The sequence below is a fragment of the Trachypithecus francoisi genome, unplaced genomic scaffold (assembly GCF_009764315.1).
Source record: "Trachypithecus francoisi isolate TF-2019V2 unplaced genomic scaffold, Tfra_2.0 Lachesis_group3, whole genome shotgun sequence".
Lineage (NCBI taxonomy): Eukaryota > Metazoa > Chordata > Mammalia > Primates > Cercopithecidae > Trachypithecus > Trachypithecus francoisi.
Window position 1 is genome coordinate 123,937,460 of NW_022681468.1, and position 20,684 is coordinate 123,958,143.

At 43.6% G+C, this 20,684-nt stretch overlaps 1 protein-coding gene across 1 annotated transcript in view; it reads right to left on the reverse strand.

The window, feature by feature from the left end:
* Nucleotides 1-20,684, reverse strand: part of HACD3 (3-hydroxyacyl-CoA dehydratase 3) — a 49,670-nt gene that overhangs the window by 13,397 nt on the left and 15,589 nt on the right. The window contains exons 2-7 of the mRNA XM_033189726.1: nt 14,419-14,461; nt 11,370-11,443; nt 9,428-9,592; nt 7,608-7,659; nt 3,130-3,240; nt 1,363-1,490 (exon numbers count right to left, since the gene is read on the reverse strand). Of these exons, the coding sequence (XP_033045617.1) occupies nt 1,363-1,490; nt 3,130-3,240; nt 7,608-7,659; nt 9,428-9,592; nt 11,370-11,443; nt 14,419-14,461 (573 nt within the window). The remainder of the gene's footprint in view (nt 1-1,362; nt 1,491-3,129; nt 3,241-7,607; nt 7,660-9,427; nt 9,593-11,369; nt 11,444-14,418; nt 14,462-20,684) is intronic.

Genomic DNA, 20,684 nt, shown 5'->3' on the forward strand with positions numbered 1-20,684 from the left:
GGCAGTGAGGAAGGGAAATATGGGGTTGGAGCCCCTACACAGAGTCCCTACTGGGGCACCGCCTAGTGGAGCTGTGAGAAGAGAACCGCCATCCTGGGCCGGGTGCGGTGGCTCAAGCCTGTAATCCCAGCACTTTGGGAGGCCAAGGCGGGCGGATCACGAGGTCAGGAGATCGAGACCATCCTGGCTAACATGGTGAAACCCCGTCTCTACTAAAAAAAAAAAAAAATACAAAAAACCAGCCGGGTGAGGTGGCGGGCGCCTATAGTCCCAGCTACTCGGGAGGCTGAGGCAGGAGAATGGCGTAAACCCAGGAGGCGGAGCTTGCAGTGAGCTGAGATCCGGCCACTGCACTCCAGCCCGGGCGACAGAGGGAGACTCCGTCTCGGAAAAAAAAAAAAAAAAAGAGAACCGCCATCCTCCAGACCCCAGAATGGTAGATCCACTGACAGCTTGCACCATGCACCTGGAAAAGCCACAGACACTCAATGCCAGCCTGTGAAAGCAGCTGGGAGGGAGGCTGCTCCCTGCAAAGTCAGAGGGGCAGAGCTGCCTAAGACCATGGGAACCCACCTCTTGCATCAGTGTGACCTGGACGTGAGACCTGGAGTCAAAGGAGATCATTTTGGAGCTTTAAAGTTTGATTGCCCCACTGGATTTCAGACTTGCATGGGCACTGTAACCCCTTTATTTTGGCCAATTTCTCCCATTTGGAACGGCTGTATTTACCCAATGCCAGTACTCCCCTTGCATCTAGGAAGTAACTAGTGTGCTTTGATTTTACAGTCTCAAAGGCAGAAGGGACTTGCCTTGTCTCAGATGAGACTTTGGACTGTGGACTTTGGGGTTAATGCTGAAATAAGACTTTGGGGGACTGGTGAGAAGGCATGATTGGTTTTGAAATGTGAGAGCATGAGATTTGGAGGGGCTGGGAATGGAATGATATGGTTTGGCTGTGTCCCCATTCAAATCTCAACTTGAATTGTATTTCCCAGGATTCCCACGTGTTGTGGGAGGGACCTAGGGGGCGGTAATTGAATCATGGGGGCCAGTCTTTCCCATGTTATTCTTGTGATAGTGAATAAGTCTCACAAGATCTGATGGGTTTACCAGGGGCTTCCGCTTTTGCTTCTTCCTCATTCTCTCTTGCCGCCACCATGTAAGAAGTGCCTTTCACCCTCCACCATGATTGTGAGACCTTCCCAGCCACATGGAACTATAAGTCCAATTAAACCTCTTTCTTTTGTAAATTGCCCAGTCTCGGGTATGTCTTTATGAGCAGCATGAAAATGGACTAATCCACATTACTAGACAAATAATGGGACCTTCCATTACCCACCCTTTAGCTCAACTATTCAATACCTGGATCAGAGAAGGCAGCACTGGTGACGTAGTGACTCCAATTGCTGCATTGATAGTTTCCACAACTGCCAGCATCTGGCAGAAATACATCATGTCAGCCACAGTATGGAATGTGTCATAAAAGGACTCTATGGGCAAAAATATACATTAAGGGTGAATCAGTTGGTAAATTCCAACAGAACTATTTCTCAAACTAGCTCACTCCTTTCATGAAAATAACTGTAGGAAAGGAATAACAAACATCCAGTCAGATTCGAGTTTCTTACTTAACTAAGCAGGAAGGGTGAAGGCCACTGGGGTCACAAACAGTCAGCTCTACCAGTTACCAGAAAGTTAACACGTACACCTTATATGCCTTTCTCTTTTTTTTTTTTTTTTGAGATGGAGTCTCACTCTGTTGCCAGGCTGGAGTGTAGTGGTGCAATCTCAGCTCACTGCAACCTCCGCCTCCTGGGTTCAAGTGATTCTCCTGCCTTAGCTTCCTGAGTAGCTGGGACTACAGGCGCACACCACCACACCCAGCTAATTTTTGTACTTTTAGTAGAGACAGGGTTTTCACCATGTTGACCAGGATGGTCTCGATCTCTTGACCTCGTGATCCGCCCACCTCGACCTCCCAAAGTGCTGGGATTACAGGCATGAGCCACCATGCCCGGCCACCTTTCTCATTTTTTTAAGAGTCAAGGTCTTGCTCCATCACCCAGTCTATAGTACAGTGTCATGATCATGGCTTACTGCAGCTTCAACCTCCTGGGCTCAAGAGATCCTCCCATGTCGGCCTCTTAAAGTGCTGGGATTACAGGCATAAGCTATTACACCTGGTCCATACTTTCATTATCAGGTAGAAAAATCCTCTCCCATTACTCTTTCTTCTCCTAAATTTTATTACCTATTTATTCATCAAATAAAGTTTCAGAATACTTTAGATCAAATTCTCAAAAATTTCCCATTGGCATTTACCAATGGAATGCCGCTGGTCAAAGCCAGAATCCTGTTAAACACATAAATTAATTTAAGAAGAATTGGGCCAGGCACGGTGGCTTACGCCTGTAATACCAGCACTTTGGGAGGCTGAGGTGGACAGATCACAAAGTCAGGAGATCGAGACCATCCTGGCTAACATGGTGAAACCCTGTCTCCACTAAAAATACAAAAAAAAAAAAAATTAGCCAGGCGTGGTGGCAGGCGCCTCTAGTCCCAGCTACTCGGGAGGCTGAGGCAGGAGAATGGCGTGAACCCGGGAGGCGGAGCTTGCAGTGAGCCAAGATCACGACACTGCACTCAAGCCTGGGCAACAGAGTGAGACTCTGTCTCAAAAAAAAAAAAAGAAGAAAAAAAAAGAACTAATATATTTATGATACTCTTTTTATTCTGTTTTAGACTAGTTCATTTTAGAACCTATTTAGGCTCCAAAAGGGTGAGAATTCTTTTGGCCTTGCATAACTTTGGCACTGGAAGTATCACATCAATTTATTTAGTTGTTAGTGAACATACAAAAGGATTCTAGCCCAAGATGTGGCTCTGGCTAGCTATGGATGTGAACCATTTTTGACCATCTCTAGGCCTATATTTTTATTACCTGTTAAATGGAAAGAATACCAGTCAGCTTATTTCACAAGGTCATGGGAAATAAGAGCTATGAAAGCACAACAAAAAGTAGAGGATGCTACACAAATGCAGCGGTTATTATTAACATCAAAGGCAGAGAGTGAATACTGGGCCAAACTACTGAGAAAGGGAAAATTAATCCAAAAATGTCTTACTTGCCTTTTCCCAAGATACAGAATCGCACAGTCAGGTTGACAAAAATCCAGGAGAATCCCAAGAACTGCACAAGATTATACATAAACAGGTATCCTTTCCGTAAGTTTGTAAGAGCTGTAAAGCAAAGCAAAGCAGTAAGCTATTAAAAGCAATAGTCCCAGCAGGAGAGAGGTGTGTGAGGCATATCTGGATGACTTCAACCCTTTTTCCTTCTTGAATGCTCCTAAGCTCCCACACAAATACCTTGTCCTGGTCCTCACCAGTCTGGGCTCCTACTCCCACAGAGAAACATACAAGGAACATTGCTCTCCAGCGTTTATTTTCAGCAGGACTTCCTGTCCCAGCCTTGAAGAATAGGTATACAGACATAACAAACCCAAGAAAAAAATATTACCCCTGGTGTGATATTATGATATGTGTATATGTACATATAGGTTTTCATCCACAGTTTCTGGCTCATAACTCCCACAGCCCTTGTTATAGTTTTTTGTTATAATGTTGGGACACTTTAGGCCTCAGAAAACAGAATCTTCCTCTGTGACCTTCCCTGCCTTCCTTTCAGCTGCCCAAGGCACGACTCTAATCTGAATGTGGGTCCTAAGACCCTCATTCCAGAGAGGGTCTTGCTTCATACTCTGGAGGAAGGAACACTGCACAGAGAGGCTGAGAAGAATCTGGACAGACAGGCCTTGTGGGGTTTAGGTCAGACCCTTTTTGTCTAATCACATTTCAACACAGTTCAACATGCTTCAGTCATGCCTATCAGATGAAGTCTCCATAAAAGGCCCAAGGGGACAGGGTTTGGTCAGCTTCCAGACAGCTAAACACATGGAGGTTCCTGGAGGGTGGCACACCTGGGGAGGGCCTGGAAGCTCCGCGCCACTTCCTCCATACTTCCTCCTAATCTCTTCATCTGTATCCTTCATAATATCCCTTACAATAAACCAACAAACTTGTTTCCCTGAGTTCTGTGGAGCCACGCTAGCAAATCAATCAAACCCCAGGAGCGGGTTGTGGGAACCGTAATTTACAGCCTACTGGTCACAAGTTCTGGAGGCCCAGACTCGGGACAGGCTGGGGGCAGGAGGGTGTCTTGGAGACTGAGCCCTTCATCTGTGGGAATCTGATGCTATCTCTAGGTAAATAGTGTCGGAATTGAATCAGAGGGCACTCAGCTGGTGTCTGCTGCAGAACTCATTGCTTGCTTGGTGTGGGGGGGGGGGGAACCCACACACTTGGTCACAGAAGTCTTCTGTGTTGATTGTTGTTGAGTAAGAAAATAGGAAAAAGCAGCTGAGTGTTGTAGTGTTGTATTTTTTCCATAACACCTGGCAAAAAAATGGCCATCTGAAGAGGCATTACAAAAAGGAAAAAGATTTCCTCAGCTCCTGCTCCAGTTATTTTTTATTTATGTATATATTTTTGAGATGGAGTCTTGCTCTGTCACCCAGGTTGGAGTGCAGTGGCACGATCTCGGCTCACTGCAACCTCCACCTCCCAGGTTCAAGCAATTCTCCTGCCTCAGCCTCCCGAGTAGCTGGGATTACAGGCACCCACCACCATGCCCGGCTAATTTTTGTATTTTAGCAGAGACAGGGTTTCATCATGTTGGCCAGGGTGGTCTTAAACTCCTGACCTCAGGTGATCTGCCCACCTTGGCCTCTCAAAGTGCTGGGATTACAGGCATGAGCCACCATGCCTGACCCTCCAGTCATCTTAATATAATCCATAGTTTTTTCTTTTCTGGAATTTCTTTAAGGTCACTGAGGTCAAATTAGCTCACAGAGATAGATACAGTAAATGAAAAAACCAACTCTGATATTTGGTTATATATTTATTCAACCAAGCATTAACTGCATACCTACAATGTGCAAGGTACTGTGAGAAGAACCACTGGGATACAAAGGTAGTTCAAGGCTGCCCTCAGAGCTTACAATCTAAAAACTGTAATACCAGGTGGGGAGTGACAAGTAATGTCTTGTGAAACTTTCAAGGTGAAAAAATGACATTAGGCTGGAGAAGTGGGCATCAAGCTAGTCTACATGGATAAAGCTGGTAGCTGGTATCTGATCTGTGCTTTCTTTTTTTTTTTTTTTTTTTTTTTAGACAGCGTCTCACTCTGTTGCCCAGGTTAGAATGCAGTGGACCATAGCTCTCTGCAGCCCTGACCTCCTGGGGTCAACCCATCCTCCCACCTCACCTCCCAAGTAGTTAGGTCTACAGGTCTGTGCCACCACACCCTGCTAATTTTATATTCTATCATATTTTGTAGAAACACAGTCTTGCTACGTTGCCCAGGCTGATCTCAAACTCCTGGACTAAAAGATCCTCCCACCTCAGTCTCCCAAAGTGCTGGGATTACAGGCATGAGCCACCATACTTGGCCTGATCTGAGCTTTGAAAGATGGCTAGACCGAGGACATGACCAAAGGAGGACAATTTCAAACCAACATGCAGGAAAATAAAGGACATTAAGTTTGTCTAGGCCGGGCGCGGTGGCTCAAGCCTGTAATCCCAGCACTTTGGGAGGCCGAGACGGGCGGATCACGAGGTCAGGAGATCGAGACCATCCTGGCTAACACGGTGAAACCCCGTCTCTACTAAAAAAAAAAAAAAAATACAAAAAATTAGCCGGGCGAGATGGCGGGCGCCTGTAGTCCCAGCTACTCGGGAGGCTGAGGCGAGAGAATGGCGTAAACCCGGGAGGCGGAGCTTGCAGTGAGCTGAGATCCGGCCACTGCACTCCAGCCTGGGCGACAGAGCGAGACTCCGTCTCAACAAAAAAAAAAAAAAAAAAAAAAAGTTTGTCTGCAGCCTAAGATTCATGAAGATACAGCCAATTACAGAGTAAAGGAAGAAACAAGGAGCTTTGACAGAGTCATGGTTGAGTCAAAGGAGTAGGGTAAAGAAAAGGACAGTTCTTAAGAGAAGATCTGTGGTGTTCAGATTTTGCTGCTATATATTTATTCCTAGGATACAGATATTCTGCAAAGACATCTGGTTGGTCCTCAAATAATCACATTTAATAATGTGGTCAATCAAAAGCAGCCTAAGCCAGGCACATGCCTGTGATCCCAGCTACTCGGGAGGCTGAGGTAGAACGATCACTTGAGCCCAGGATCTCAAGATCAGCCTGGACAGCATAGCAAGACCCCATCTCAAAAAAAAAAAACCAAACACAGCCTTATCCTAAGACTCCAAAAAATGTCAGACTTCCAGCAACATTTAGCTAATTAAAAGTTTCTTCTTCAAAACTACAAAAATCTATTACACTTCCGCACCATAAAGAACTTCCTTGTTCAGAAAACTTTATGAATTTAGATAAAACAGTTAAAGCTTTACCTAACACCCAAAAAAACCATATATTAGAATTTTTATCTATTTTTGAAGTTTATCCCTTTAAAACACCAAAAAATTAATTGAAATCTCAAAGTGGCTTTTTTATGTTGTTATTCTTTGCCTCCACTAATCCTCTCCCCTCCTCAGCTTTCCTAAAAGAATATTCCCCTAAGGTAGTGGCTATTCAAATCTTTTTTAAAATTCCTTCTCAAAAGAAACCTTATTCAGAATGCCAACACATAAAAGAGAGTTGCTCTGACTGAGGTAGACCTGTTCATGGGATCTACTCCTCCAAAGCATCTCTGGGAACCCCCTGGGGTACCATGGAACACAGTTTGAAAAGTACTGCTCCAAAACTTTCCCCTCCCTTATTTATGGCATGCTAGATAAGTACCACTAAAATCTGAAAAATTTCAACTTAGAACAAATAAGCAGCACTTATTTCATTCTGCTTTTCAGAGGTAGTTTTACCTAGACCTGAAGTTCTCCCACTAAGACTGTAAGCCCTGTTGAGTACGGGCGCTACGATGGATCCCTCTGGCTCTCAGTCAAGGGCCCAGCACAATGCTTGCCACACAGCATGACTTTAACAGATAGCTGCTGAATTTAATCTAACTACATCACCCAGAAGATAATACACTTACAGAGCTTCCTGCTTAAAGTGGTTAGACGGAAACAGAAATTGATTTGTTAAAGGTTAATGAATAGCAGGACTATACAGAATACTCTCCATCTTTCAGGCTGACAACCACACTTACGTATCATACAGCCTTTGAGATTTCAGCTGGGAGAAAAACACCAGGCTGAAGGAGTGCAGCCTTGGACCCATGCAATCATTTCCCCAAGTCTGCAGGATTTGGTTGCCATCTGCCATGAGGCCAGTCCAGGAGTTCTTTTATTCTGTTATACTAGCCTTGGTGTACTCACGAAATAACACCCAAAACACAAAGGAAATATTAAAGGTAAGGATTCTGACGTGGGTGGTGCAGACCTTAAGCACTGGACCTAAAGGGTTTTTCATAAACTCACCCACACAGCTCACCGGGATGAAATCATTAGCTCTCTGGCCACATCACAATTATCCATACTTCCAACACTAGCACAAGTTAACTGGTAACTACCATGGCAGCAGCGCAACTTACTTTCAGGAGAGCCTTCGCTTTCCAGTCGGAGTTTATTTAGGCGCTCTTCTTCCTAGAATTTAGACAAAAGTTTTCCAAGAACACAAGTTAGAATTCCCAGATGCTTGCAAAAGTCCATATGCTGGCTGAGTAATCTGACTTCCTCAAAGCCACCTCCTCCGGTTGGGGTGAGTGCCATCATCGGGAAAAATATTCTAGGTCATAGGGCCAAACGCCTGACTCCTCCTTACTAAGCAGCATTAGCATCACAGGATGCCCATCCATTGTTCACAAAATTAACCCAATCATCTGGCTTCCAAACTGACAAGTGACGCTGGAAAGGACATCGAGAAGATCTGTCGCAGTCAGAGAAATAAAACAGAAGTTTAAGGCAGGAAGTAGACTGCTATTTTATTTTTCAAGATTTCTAGATTTTTAGTATAATTTTTCCAGAAGCTAAGATCATGTTTCCAACATCAGTATGAACTCATGTTTAGCTTAACAGAGATACAGATAGATCCATACAGAAATATTTACGGGTGTATGTGTATGCATGGGTTAGTATCCAAACATGTATTTTCTTGTTCTGCCAGTGAAGACAACCTAAAAGCAATGGCAACCTGGTAGCAATGAGCATACCTGGCACGCAGATCTTGCTTTCCAATACTATTCTACAGTAAGAACAGAGCTCCTTGAAGAAATGGCTGTTCCAGGGCTGAAGCAGGAAACGTACATACAAGATAAGCCTGGAGCAGCTTATAGTGCCAGAAAGTAAGGAAGTGCTCAAAAAAAAAAAAAAAAAAAAAAGTCCCATAATGATGGCGCTTTCTCAAAAAGATACAAAAGCCAAATGAAAGATGGGCAGGATGAGGACATAACTAAAGGCCAGTTAGTGCCAAAGCTGGAAGATTTTGAGCAATGAAATAAATAATATTAGTTTATAACTCAGAGTATAAAATAAATACCACGTACCCACATGATATAAATAAATGATTGAATAAATAAATGGGAGACAATAGACATGCATAATTATTCTCCTATGCAGAAAAATTCCAAATAATTATGTAGATACTCCATCTAAAGGACAGGAAGCATAACTCCCTGCTCCTTAAATGTAGGCTACACATAGTGACTTCCTTCCAAGGAGTGGCAAGAGGAAAATAACCTTATAGTGGAGAAACCTGATAAGCGTCACCTCAAGCCAGCTGACCCATGGTTAATATCAACAGTGATGTGTCATGTTGATAGTATGTACTCTTTTTTTTTTTTTTGAGACAGAGTCTCACTCTGTTGCCCAGGCTGGAGTACAGTGGCGCAATCTCGGCTCACTGCAAGCTCTGCCTCCCGGGTTCACGCCATTCTCCTGCCTCAGCCTCCTGAGCAGCTGGGACTACAGGCGTGCGTCACCATGCTCGGCTAATTTTTTGTATTTTTACTAGAGACAGGGTTTCACTGTGCTAGCCAGGATGGTCTTGATCTCCTGACCTTGTGATCCGCCTGCCTCGGCCTCCCAAAGCGCTGGGATCACAGGCGTGAGACACCACGCCCGGCCGTATGTACTTTTGATATGATGTGATAAGAACTGCACTTTACCTCTGTGGTCTTCTCAATATCTGTCACCTTAGTCTAGTTGTAAGAGAAACATCAGACAGATTTCAACTGAGGGACAGTCTACAAAATACATAGTGAATACTTCTTGAAAATCACGTCACCAGGTCTTTAAATGAATTTGTAACTTTGTCGCTATTCTTTCAGACCCTGAGAGGTATCTGCAGTGGCCTGAATGACGTGGGTTCCCCATGATTTGTCCTCAATGACTAGATCCTAGGATCCTTACTAACCTTAGCTCTGAGCTCCATTTCCGCATCCGATTCATCCAGCCAACGATCAAAGTCAGGGGCCAAAAACAGTGGTCGCTTTTCCTGCTTCGTGAGTCTCTCCCACCACTGACTCACTTTCTTCTGTACCGTAATGTTTACCTGCCTCTGGGTCAGTTTGTAAACAGGCTAGGAGAGAAAGTGAAAATGTAAGAATGCCCTCTTCTGTTCCCTAAAGCAGCACCATGCCAGGGGTGCTGTACAGAGAAACTGCAGGATATGTTTATTCTTCTTTCTGTGGTACTGCAAGTCCTGATGCAAAGGGAACATCTAGACCAGGGGTCTCCAACTCCTGGGCCACAGACCAATACTGGTTGGGAATGGGGCCACACAGGAGGAGCTGAGCCGTGGGCAAGTGAGCGAAACTTCATCTGTATTTACACTCGCTCCCCATCACTTGCATTACCTCCTGAGGCCTGCCTCCTGTCAGATCAGCATTGGCATAAAATTCACATAGGAGCACAAACTCTATTGTGAATTGTGCATGCAAGGAATCTAGGTTGCTCACTCTTTATGAGTCTAACACCTGATCATCTGTCACTGTCTCCCATCACCCCCAGATGGGACCGTCTAGTTGCAGGAAAACAAGCTCAGGGCTCTCACTGATTCTACATTATGATGAGTTGTATAATTATTTCATTATATATTACAATGTAATAATAACAGAAATCAAGTGCACAATAAAGGTAATGCATTTGAATCACCCTGAAACCATCCCCACCCCACCATCTGTGAAAAAAGTATCTTCCACAAAACTGGACCCTGGTGCCAAAAAGGTTGATCTAGACCAAGGGCTGGCATGGAGAACTGCCAAGAACATAATATCCTTCTCTGATTCCCCCAGTGAATGACACAGGAGGATATCAGGATAAGAAAGGCAAATAGTTCCTGGTTAGGCTGGAGGGAACTAGCATGAACCTCCTGCCACAGCCACATCATGGAAGGTACTACGTCCAATCACCCTCTCAAGGGTACTGCATCCAATCACCCTCAGCTTATACATTTTCCTCCCATGAAAATGACTGTCTCTGGCTCAGCAGACTCTTGTTTTAGAAACACCTGCATCAAGGTCAGAACTGTATTGGATCAGTTATAGACTTTTTCACAGGGGTCAATCTGGGAAGTCTTCCCAACTAAACTCAAATTCTTATAGGCCATTCCAGCTCATTGTTTGTCTACATGGCCTCTCCCTTGTCTCCAAAGGAAGCCCCATGACAGGTTCTCCGCCCACTATACCACTGGTTATTATTAATGCTTTCTCAAAACAACTGAGCACCTGTGCAGGGAAATCAAGAAGTTCAAGTCCCCAGAGCTAAGTGTAATTCCAGAAACCTAAATACCCCATCTATTGGATTCTCTCCCTGCTTGTGAGAGAAGCTTCCTCAGGCTCTAAGGGAAGAGAAGCTTCGATGATATCTGTAGCATTCTTTCTGAAGACCAGCTGCCTTTGCCCTTTCTGATTTCTAATTTTCTCAACTGCACCTATGGCAAAGTCACATGAAAGTAACCCTTGGTGGGGGCTTCAACTACCCTATGTAACTCTGTTCTCAACAGGTGCCATACTCCTCTGCCATCACTAAAACCTGAATATCAGAGCTGGAAGGAACCCTGGAGATCACTTAGTCCAGAATTTCATTTAACATATGAGAAAACTGGAACTCAAAGAAGTGAAGAGACTTGTTCAAGATCACACCACTAATAAATGGCAGGGCCCAGATTCAACTCGGGGTCTCTGACTTTCCCATTCCTCTGCAGCTAAAACCTGGGCTCTGTTCCAAATAAGAGAACTCTATTATTCCCCTTTGGTTTTATCTTCTTCTCTCCACAAACCCTGCTCCCCATTTCACTAAACTACTGGTATTCATTTCCTAAAATGGGAAGGGAAGTGAGAAAGGAAAGAACATACCTCTGGCTTCACAAGGTCTAAGAACTCCAGGTGAAATTCATAGACATTGTCTCCTTTGGCACCATGTCCTTGAGCTATAAAGAAAGAAATGTGGGTTATTGCAAATTTGAGCAGAGCGAGGCCATCCAAAAGCCAGCTTGGTGCAGTTCTTTCCTAAGTATGCGAACATTTTTTTTCTTTTTTTTTGAGACAGTCTCACTCTGTCACCCAGGCTGGAGTGCAGTGGCACAATCTCAGCTCAGTGCAAGCTCTGCCTCCCAGGTTCATGCCATTCTCCTTCCTCAGACTCCCAAGTAGCTGGGACTACAGGCGCCCACCACCACGTCCGGCTAATTTTTTGTGTTTTTAGTAGACAGGGTTTCACCATGTTAGCCAGGATGGTCTCAATCTCCTGACCTCAAGTGATCCGCCCGCCTCAGCCTCCCAAAGTGCTGGGATTACAGGCATGTGCCACCATGCCCAGCAAGAATATTACACTTGATCATAGCCAAAAGGCTGAGAAGCAATGTAGTCCACAAATCTTAATGGGTCCTGTTAAAATGTGTGGGGGCTTGTAAGCAGAGCTCTTCAACAGCTAGACAGGTCAAATCTTTGACGCTAGTTTATCTCTATATGTCCTCTGATGTCAGTTTCGGAGTATTTACCCAATTTTCCACTGTGACCCTGATGATACCCCGTACAAATAACAGGCAGGAAAAAGAATAGAGAAAGCAATGCCAAAGGGGCCACAGAGATATAAATTTAACTTTCACAATTACTTTGGCTGTAAATCTAGAGCAGACAAAAATTGGTGGGTGTATCATCTTGACCGTGGTTAAAGAAAGTTGCAGGGCACATGGAAATGCTGGATTGTCTTGGACAGCTCTGAATCTAAAACCTCCCAAGCAGGGAGAGAGAATGAAGGGAGAAGCTGACTCCTGCTTTAGTACATCCCAAATGGAACAAGGAAAAAGAAATACAAGCTTTTGTAGCTTGTGAAGGACAGGTGGAACTAGGAGGGAAGTACCTGACTTGGCCAATGCCTCATCCCTATGCCTTGACATGGCTCCTTTCTCCAATTCAAGCTGGCACCATGCCTAGGTGCCAGTGACTGCTGGACCCAGCAGCTGCTGCTGGACCTCCCTTCCACTCTTCTCTCTGATTCATTTACCATTTGGTTCCCTTCTGGGACTCTCATCCCTTATCTGACCATATGTAGACTAATAACCTGCCTAATATTCGCCATAGGTAGCAATTATTCTCTATGACCATAAATTCCTTAAGGTAGCACAGTATGTAAGGTCTAAGTGGCAAGATATGCTTTTATCACTTTAAATTTCATGTAAATGTATTAATTTCAAAAAAACCTGAGCTGAGTGGTAACTACTCTCATCCTGAAAAGCAGATACAAAAGCCAGGCTGTACTTTCATGCAAGTATATTACGGTAGATGGAATTTCACATAAAGCAGAAACTCTTCATGCTCCAATAATCCCAGGAACTGGAACAGAGAGAATCCTACCCCACTGGGTGACAGTGAATGCAGATCCCACCCTCTCCAGTACAGCAGTAAATCTGCTGATGGACTGAGGAGAAGGCAGACGGAGGCAGATTCATAGAATCAGAGACTGTCAGAGTTGAAAAGGCCTGAGACATCATCTAGAATGTAGTGTTTCTCAAACTGGTCTGCAAATCTAGTATCAGGGAGCCACAAACTCTCATCAAGAAAATTTCTTAGGAATGGTGTAATAAATAATTATTATTTTTGGCCGGGCGCGGTGGCTCAAGCCTGTAATCCCAGCACTTTGGGAGGCCGAGACGGGCGGATCACGAGGTCAGGAGATCGAGACCATCCTGGCTAACACGGTGAAACCCCGTCTCTACTAAAAAAAAATACAAAAAATTAGCCGGGCGAGATGGCGGGCGCCTGTAGTCCCAGCTACTCGGGAGGCTGAGGCGAGAGAATGGCGTAAACCCAGGAGGCGGAGCTTGCAGTGAGCTGAGATCCGGCCACTGCACTCCAGCCTGGGCGACAGAGCGAGACTCCGTCTCAAAAAAAAATATATATATATATATAATATATATATTATTTTTAAAAATGTTTAAAAAGAAAAATATTTTTTAAAAAAACCAAACAAACAAACAAAAAAAAAAACCAGGCACAGTGGCTCAAGCCTGTAATCCCAGCACTTTGAGAGGCCAAGGCGAGTAGATCACTTGAGGTCAGGAGTTCAAGACCAGCCTGGACAACATGGTGAAACCCTGTCTCTACTGAAAATACAAAAATTAGCTGGGCGTGGTGGTGGATGCCTGTAATCCTAGCTACTCAGGAGGCTGAGGCACAAGACTCACTTGAACCCAGGAGACAGAGGTTGCAGTGAGCCGAGATTGTGCCACTGTACTCCAGCCTGGGTGATAGAGCAAGACTCAATCTCAAAATAAATAAATAACATTTCTATTTTTTGTTTTCATAATAATCTTTTTTTTTTAAAAAAAAAAGCAGCATATTCTGGATCATCTAGATGGCCACTTCATAATCAAGTACTGCCATGCAATCAGTAGCTGTATATGTGTCTGTGTTCACAGCTGCAGTGAAGCCAAATATCACTTAAAGTGACCATATTTAATTCTTCACGTGTTTCTCAATCTCAGGTCCATGAGCCCTTGAGAGTCCTGTGGAAACATTCTTAGGTGTCCACGGGTCCTCGAGTTTGAGAAACACAGATTAAAACCCAGCATCTTCATTGTGTAGGTCCAGAAAAGTCAATAACTTGTCCAAGACAGTGGCAGAATTAGAGCTAGAAGACAAGCCTCCTGATTTCTAACCCAGGATTTTTTTTTTTTTTCTTCACTGTATCTACTGCCTCTCCATGGGGGAAACAGGATTTTAAACCAATTCTTTGACTTTTCTAATCACATATTTCAAAACAATTTAGCTTACTTCATGAAGATCAGAGGAGTGAACATCAGCAAAAAATCGTAAAACATACATTTAAAAAAAAAAAAAGGGAAACCACCACCACACCTCCTTAACTGTATATAGAGATGGGAGCATTTGCTGGGATACTGACCTTTGAAATGCAGCACATTTTCAGTGATGCTGATGGCAGGGTTCTGTGAAAAGAGACCAAGGATGCAAGAAGGCATTTTAATGAAGAGAAAAAATGAGATTAAACAAGGGGCTTCTTCCTCTCATCCTTCTCTCATGAGGACTCAGCCTCCTACTCTGTGCCTCCCCCAGAAATATATTTAGTCATTTATTCACATCTGTGTAGGCTTTCTCTATGTCTGTCTGTACCTATCTAAGACTGCAGACTCCTGCCAAGAAGGACCCTAACCTGCTCTGTGAAATAGTCAAGCACTGAATTACTCTTCTGAGAATGGCCAATCATGCAAGGTGCTATGTGAGATATGACAGGGGAATACACAGATCTCCAGGACTCAATCCCTGAGCTGTAGAACAGAGGTTTCAGTGGGACAGATGAGGCACTTTCTGTGAGAAGATATGAAATAGTTATCAAGAAACATATGGTCAAGACGAAAAAGGTGGTAAAAGGCAGTAAGTGTTAGCAGAGTTAAGAGAGAGAGAGCGAGAGCAAAACGGGAATAGAGCGGTGGGGAAAAGCTCCACAAAAGGTGAGACCTGTACTGCAACCTGAATGATAAATGAATTCCGACAAGTGGAGGAAAGGGCAGAGGATTGCAGGTGGTGAATGAAAATGAAACACACTGTGCCTGTGTCTCTAACTTAGAGGCTCCAGACCCTCTTAACCCCAAAGGAAACAAGACTCGGGAGAGGTCAAAATTCTCCAAACTGCTCACTGATTCCCAGAAGTTGCTACATACCTTCAGTTTAGCATCACAATGTAAAGTGAAACTACTCAACACTTTTTCCAGTGGATGAGAAACAACTCACCTCCTACTTCCAGCTCAAGGTTAATAAGCAAGAGGCAGCTCGTTCCCAGTGTCACGGTGTTTGTTTTTCTTCTGTGGGCTTAGCTTTCTGTGCTCCTCAACTACAGCTGTCATCTGACCACAACCTCATGAGATTCCAGGCCAGAACAACCCAACAGAGCCCCTCCTGAAGTCCTAACCCACAGAAACTGTGAGAGACAATAATCGATTATTGTTGCTTTAAGCCACTATATATTGGGTGATTTGCTATGTAGCAACAGATTAACAAATAATTAACTGCAATTATTTCTTTAAATGCTTGGTAGAACTTCCAGGTGAAGCCATTTAGACCTGCAAGTTTCCCTGTGGGAAGACTTTTGACTACTGAATCCGTGTATTTAATGGTTACGGGGCTATCCAGGTTTTCTCTTTTATAGAAACTGTCTTTATTTCTTGGAATTTATCCATTTTATCTGATATGAACTTGTTTTAATATTTTCTTTCTTTTTTTTGAAAAAGTCACCCAGGCTGGAGTGCAATGGCTCAGTCTCGGCTAACTGCAACCTCCACCTCCCGGGTTCAAGCAATTCTTCTGCCTCAGCCTCCCAAGTAGCTGGGAGTACAGGTAGCGTGTGCCACCGTGCAGAGCCTAATATTCTGTTAGCTTTTAAATGTCTGTAGCTTTCATGGTTATGTCTTCTTCTTCATTACTGATATGGTTTGTGTCTTAATCTTGTCAATATGTCTACCAATTTTAATTATCTTTCAAGAACTTTTACCTTTTTATTGATTTTCTCCACCTCTGCTTTCTATGTCTCTTCTTATCTTTATTCTTTCCTTCCTTCAATTTCTTTCGGAGAATTTGCTTTTTTATTTCTTTTTTTTTTTTTTTTTTTAAGACGGGAGTCTCGCTCTGTCGCCCAGGCTGGAGAGCAGTGGCCGGATCTCAGCTCACTGCAAGCTCCGCCTCCCGGGTTTACGCCATTCTCCTGTCTCAGCCTGCCGAGTAGCTGGGACTACAGACGCCCGCCACCTCGCCCGGCTAGTTTTTTGTATTTTTTAGTAGAGACGGGGTTTCACTGTGTTAGCCAGGATGGTCTCAATCTCCTGACCTCGTGATCCGCCCGTCTCGGCCTCCCAAAGTGCTGGGATTACAGGCTTGAGCTACCGCGCCCGGCCTATTTTTTTTTTCTAACTTCTTGAAATGGAGATTCAAAGGTCATTAATTTTCGGACTATTTTTTTTCTAAGATAATCATCTAAGAATATAAATTTCCTACCAAATCCGACTTTGGCTGCTCTCAAGCTTTGATTATAGTATTTTCCATTCACATCCTAATTTCCATTATCGTTTTTTCATGGGTTGAGACGGATTTCTTAATTTCCAATTTTCTAGTTATCCTTATGTTATTAATTTCTATCTCAATTGCATTGTGATCAAAGAACATTCTCTGTGTAATTTCAATCCTGTGAAATGTATGGAGACTTGTTTAGGAAGCAGTATATAGTCAACTTTAGTAAACACTCTCAGTACATTTAAAAGAATGTGCATTCTGAAGTTGTTGGGGCCATGTTCTTTATATGTCCATTAGGTTTACTGTTAATTATTTGTTCACATAATCTATATCCTTATTGAATTTTGTCTTCTAGTTCTATCAATCACTGGGAAATCACACTATCATAAATTTGTCTATTTCTCCTTGTACGTCTGTTAATTTAGATATGATTGAGGCAATGTTACTAGATGCATACAACTTTTTTTTTTTTTTTGAGATGGAGTCTCACTCTGTTCCCCAGGCTCACTGCAACCTCCGCCTCCTGGGCTCAAGCAATTCTTCTGCTTCAGCCTTTCGAGCAGCTGGGATTACAGGCGTGTGCCACCACACCTGGGTAATTTATTTATTTATTTTCAGTAGAGATGGGATTACACCATATTGGCCAGACTGGTCTCAAACTCCTGACATTGTGATCCACCCACCTCAGCCTCCCAAAGTGCTGGGATTACAGGTGTGAGCCACCGCACCAGGCCGGGTTTTGACCTTACTTCTATCACCTGCGCCCTGTCGGGCTGTCAAAACCGAAGTTCAAATTCACTTAGTTCAGCAAATGTTCGCAAGGCAAAAGCAGTTTCTGTGTTCAGCTCATCTCTGAGTTCCCAATTTCATTTCTACCTCGTTAACTTTTTGATGTTTTTAAGACATTTTTATTCAATACTTCCAGTTGTTTTTAATAGAAAGCTCAATCTACACAACCTAGTCCATCTCTTACTAGAAAAGAAACTGCTTTTGCTTATAAGAAGAGGAGTGAATAGCCATGCCTGGTACCACGCACCTACAGTCCCAGCTACTCGGGAGGCTGAAGTGGGAATATCACTTGAACCCAGGGGTTTGAATGCAGCTAGGGGAACATAGCAAGTAGTCAGACCCTGTCTCTAATTCTTTTAAAAAATAAAAAAGAGAAAGAGAGTGGCTGGGCAAGGTAGCTCATGCCTATAATCCCAACACTTCGGGAGGCCTAGGCAAGAGGATCACTTGAGCCCAGGAGTTCAAGACCAGCCTGAACAACATAGACCCTGTCTTTACAAAAATAAAAAAAATAGCCAGGTGTGGTGGTACATGCCTGTGGTCCCAGCTACTTGGGAGGCTAAGCTGGAAGGATAACTTGAGCCTAGGAGGTCAAAGCGGCAGTGAGCTTTTATTGCACCACAGCATTCCAACCTGGGTGACAGACTAAGACCTTGTCTCAAAAAAAAAAAGGAGTGAATACGGAAAAGGGAATAAGAAAACTCAAATTCACAGTAACTCTCTCTCTTTTTTTTTTTTTTTTTTTGAGACAGAATCTCCCTCTGTCACCCAGGGCTGGAGTGCAGTGGTGCAATCTCGGCTCACTGCAGCCTCCACCTCCCAGGCTCAAGGATCCTCCCACCTTAGCCTCTCAAGTATCTGGGACTACAGGTCCACATCACCATGCCTGGCTAATATCTTTTTAAAATTTTTCGCAGAGACAAGTCTCACTATGTTGCCCAGGCTGGTCCCGAACTCCTGGGCTCAAGCAATCCTCCACCTCAGCCTACCAAACTGCTGGGATTATAGGCATGAGGCACCATGCCCAGCCATCATTTTAAAAATAACAATAAAATCACTTACATCACAGGTCTGTTGTAAGGATTAAATTATAATTGCACACACAGAGCCTGGCAACTAGTAAGAATTCATATTCCGGTTGCTTTTCTTCCTCTGACTAGAGTGCCCATCTAAGTTTCCATGCCTGTTGAACACTACTTCTCTTTCAAAGTTCAGGTCAAATGTTAATTCCTCTTCCCTCCTCCTCACCCTAACATCAGAATCAACAGCTTCCTTCCTACTTTGTATTCACCTTTACTATAATACTTATCACACTGTTCCATAATCATTGTTGATCGTTTAACTGCCCATCTTGACCTGAGTTCTTTGATGGTAGGGACTGTGTCTTATTCATCTCTATATACCTAATGCCTCAATAACTGTTTAGTGAACTGAAGTCAATTCATCCCGTTTTCAGAATCTCTGGCAGAACTACAAAGAGTTCACAATAAGCTATCTAACTCTTTGGACAAGAGTTTCCTTTCTCATTCAAATCATTAATATTTATCTTCCCATTTGTGTGATTAGTAGGTGTGCAGAAGAGTTAATATAGCAGGCCTGAGGCTGCAGTCTTTAAAAGTGCCTGCTTCCAAGATCAGCCTTTGGCTGACATCTATCGAGAAACTCAGCCTTCCTCCATCCCCTAACTAATAAGGGTGGTTCAATGTTCCTAAACTGTGCCTACAAACAATGTGATTTATGGTGAATATCAACTTTCCTTCTAGGAGTCTGGAATTTTGGTACATGTTAGGCCAAGGTTACCTAAGTAACAAGCCCCCAGTAAAAATCATGGGTACTTGGCCGGGCACAGTGGCTCATGCCTGTAATCCCAAAGGCTGAGGTGGGTGGATCATGAGGTCAGGAGTTTGAGACCAGCCTGACCAACATGGTGAAACCCCACCTCTACTTAAAATACAAAAATTAGCCAGGCGTGGTGGCGTGCGCCTGTAATCCCAGCTACTCAGGAGGCTGAGGCAGGAGAATCGCTTGAACTCAGCAGGCAGAGGTTGCAGTGAGCCGAGATTGCGCCATTGCACTCCAGCCTCGGTGACAGAGTGAGACTCTGTCACAAAAAAAAAAAAAAAAAAAAAAAATCATGGTTATTCAATCACTAATGGGCTTCCCTGGGCAGAAATGTTATACATAAGTCACTGCATTTTTCGTCGCTGGTGGAGCGTGCTCAAGTATACCCCTCACAGAAGGAAGAGTGATAGAGGGGTTTATACATGGATTTCTCCAGACTCCACTTGTGCTTTTTTTCCTTTGCTGATCCTGTCCTGTATTCTGCAGCTGTGACAAACCTTAGTCATGAGTACAATTATATACTAAGTCCCACGAATCCTTTTAGCAAATCACTGAGCACACTGGTGGCTGCTGGGGACCCCCAAAACTGTATTTTTAATGTGATCCTTTTCACCCCAATGCTTTATTTTGAAAACTTTTAAATCTACAAAAAAAATTTAAAAATAGGCCAGGCGTGGTGGCTCACGCCTGCAATCCCAGCACTTTGGAAGGCCAAAGCAGGCAGATCCCTTGACGCCAGGAGTTTGGGACCAGTCTGAACTCCAGCCTGGGCGACAGAGCAAGACCCTGTCTCAAGTAAAAAAAGAAAAAATAGTATAATGAAAACTCATATACCTCTGCCAGTTGATTGCTAAATGTCATATTTGTTTTTTTTTCAGGGTAGGGGTAGCCTCCATTCTACAAAATATAATGAAAGCTCCCACTATTTGCTTTTTATATGCATACTTTTTTGCTGAATTATTTCAAATGAGCTGCAGACATCATATTTCACCTCCAAATATTTCCTCTCCTAAGAAATTATATTCTCTTGCATAATTACCAAAGCTTTCTAATACCTAAGAACAATAACTCCATATTATCTAATAAAAAATCTACATGAAGAATCCTCTCAAAGATGTTCAATTGTTTCTATTATTTACTGTAATGCAACGCAACTACTCCAAAACTTGACTTAAAACAACTATTTTATTATCTTACATGATTCTACAGGTTGACTGGGCTCGGCTATATAGTTCTATTCCACGTGATGTTGGCTGGGACTATAGTATATTGGGCTGGAATATTCAAGATGGGTCGCTCACTTAGCTCCTAATTGTTGTTGGCTGTCATTGGGGAGTTCAGCTAAAACTGTTGACCAGAATAACTATATTTGGCCATTCCATGTGGCTTGGGTCTCTCGCAGCAGGGCTGCTCAGTTCCGAGAGGGAATGTCTCAAGAGCAAGTGCTCCAAGAGAGAAGAAGTGGAAGCTGGCAGTCCTCTTACAAAGAGCAAGCCTGGAACTGGTCACAGCATCATT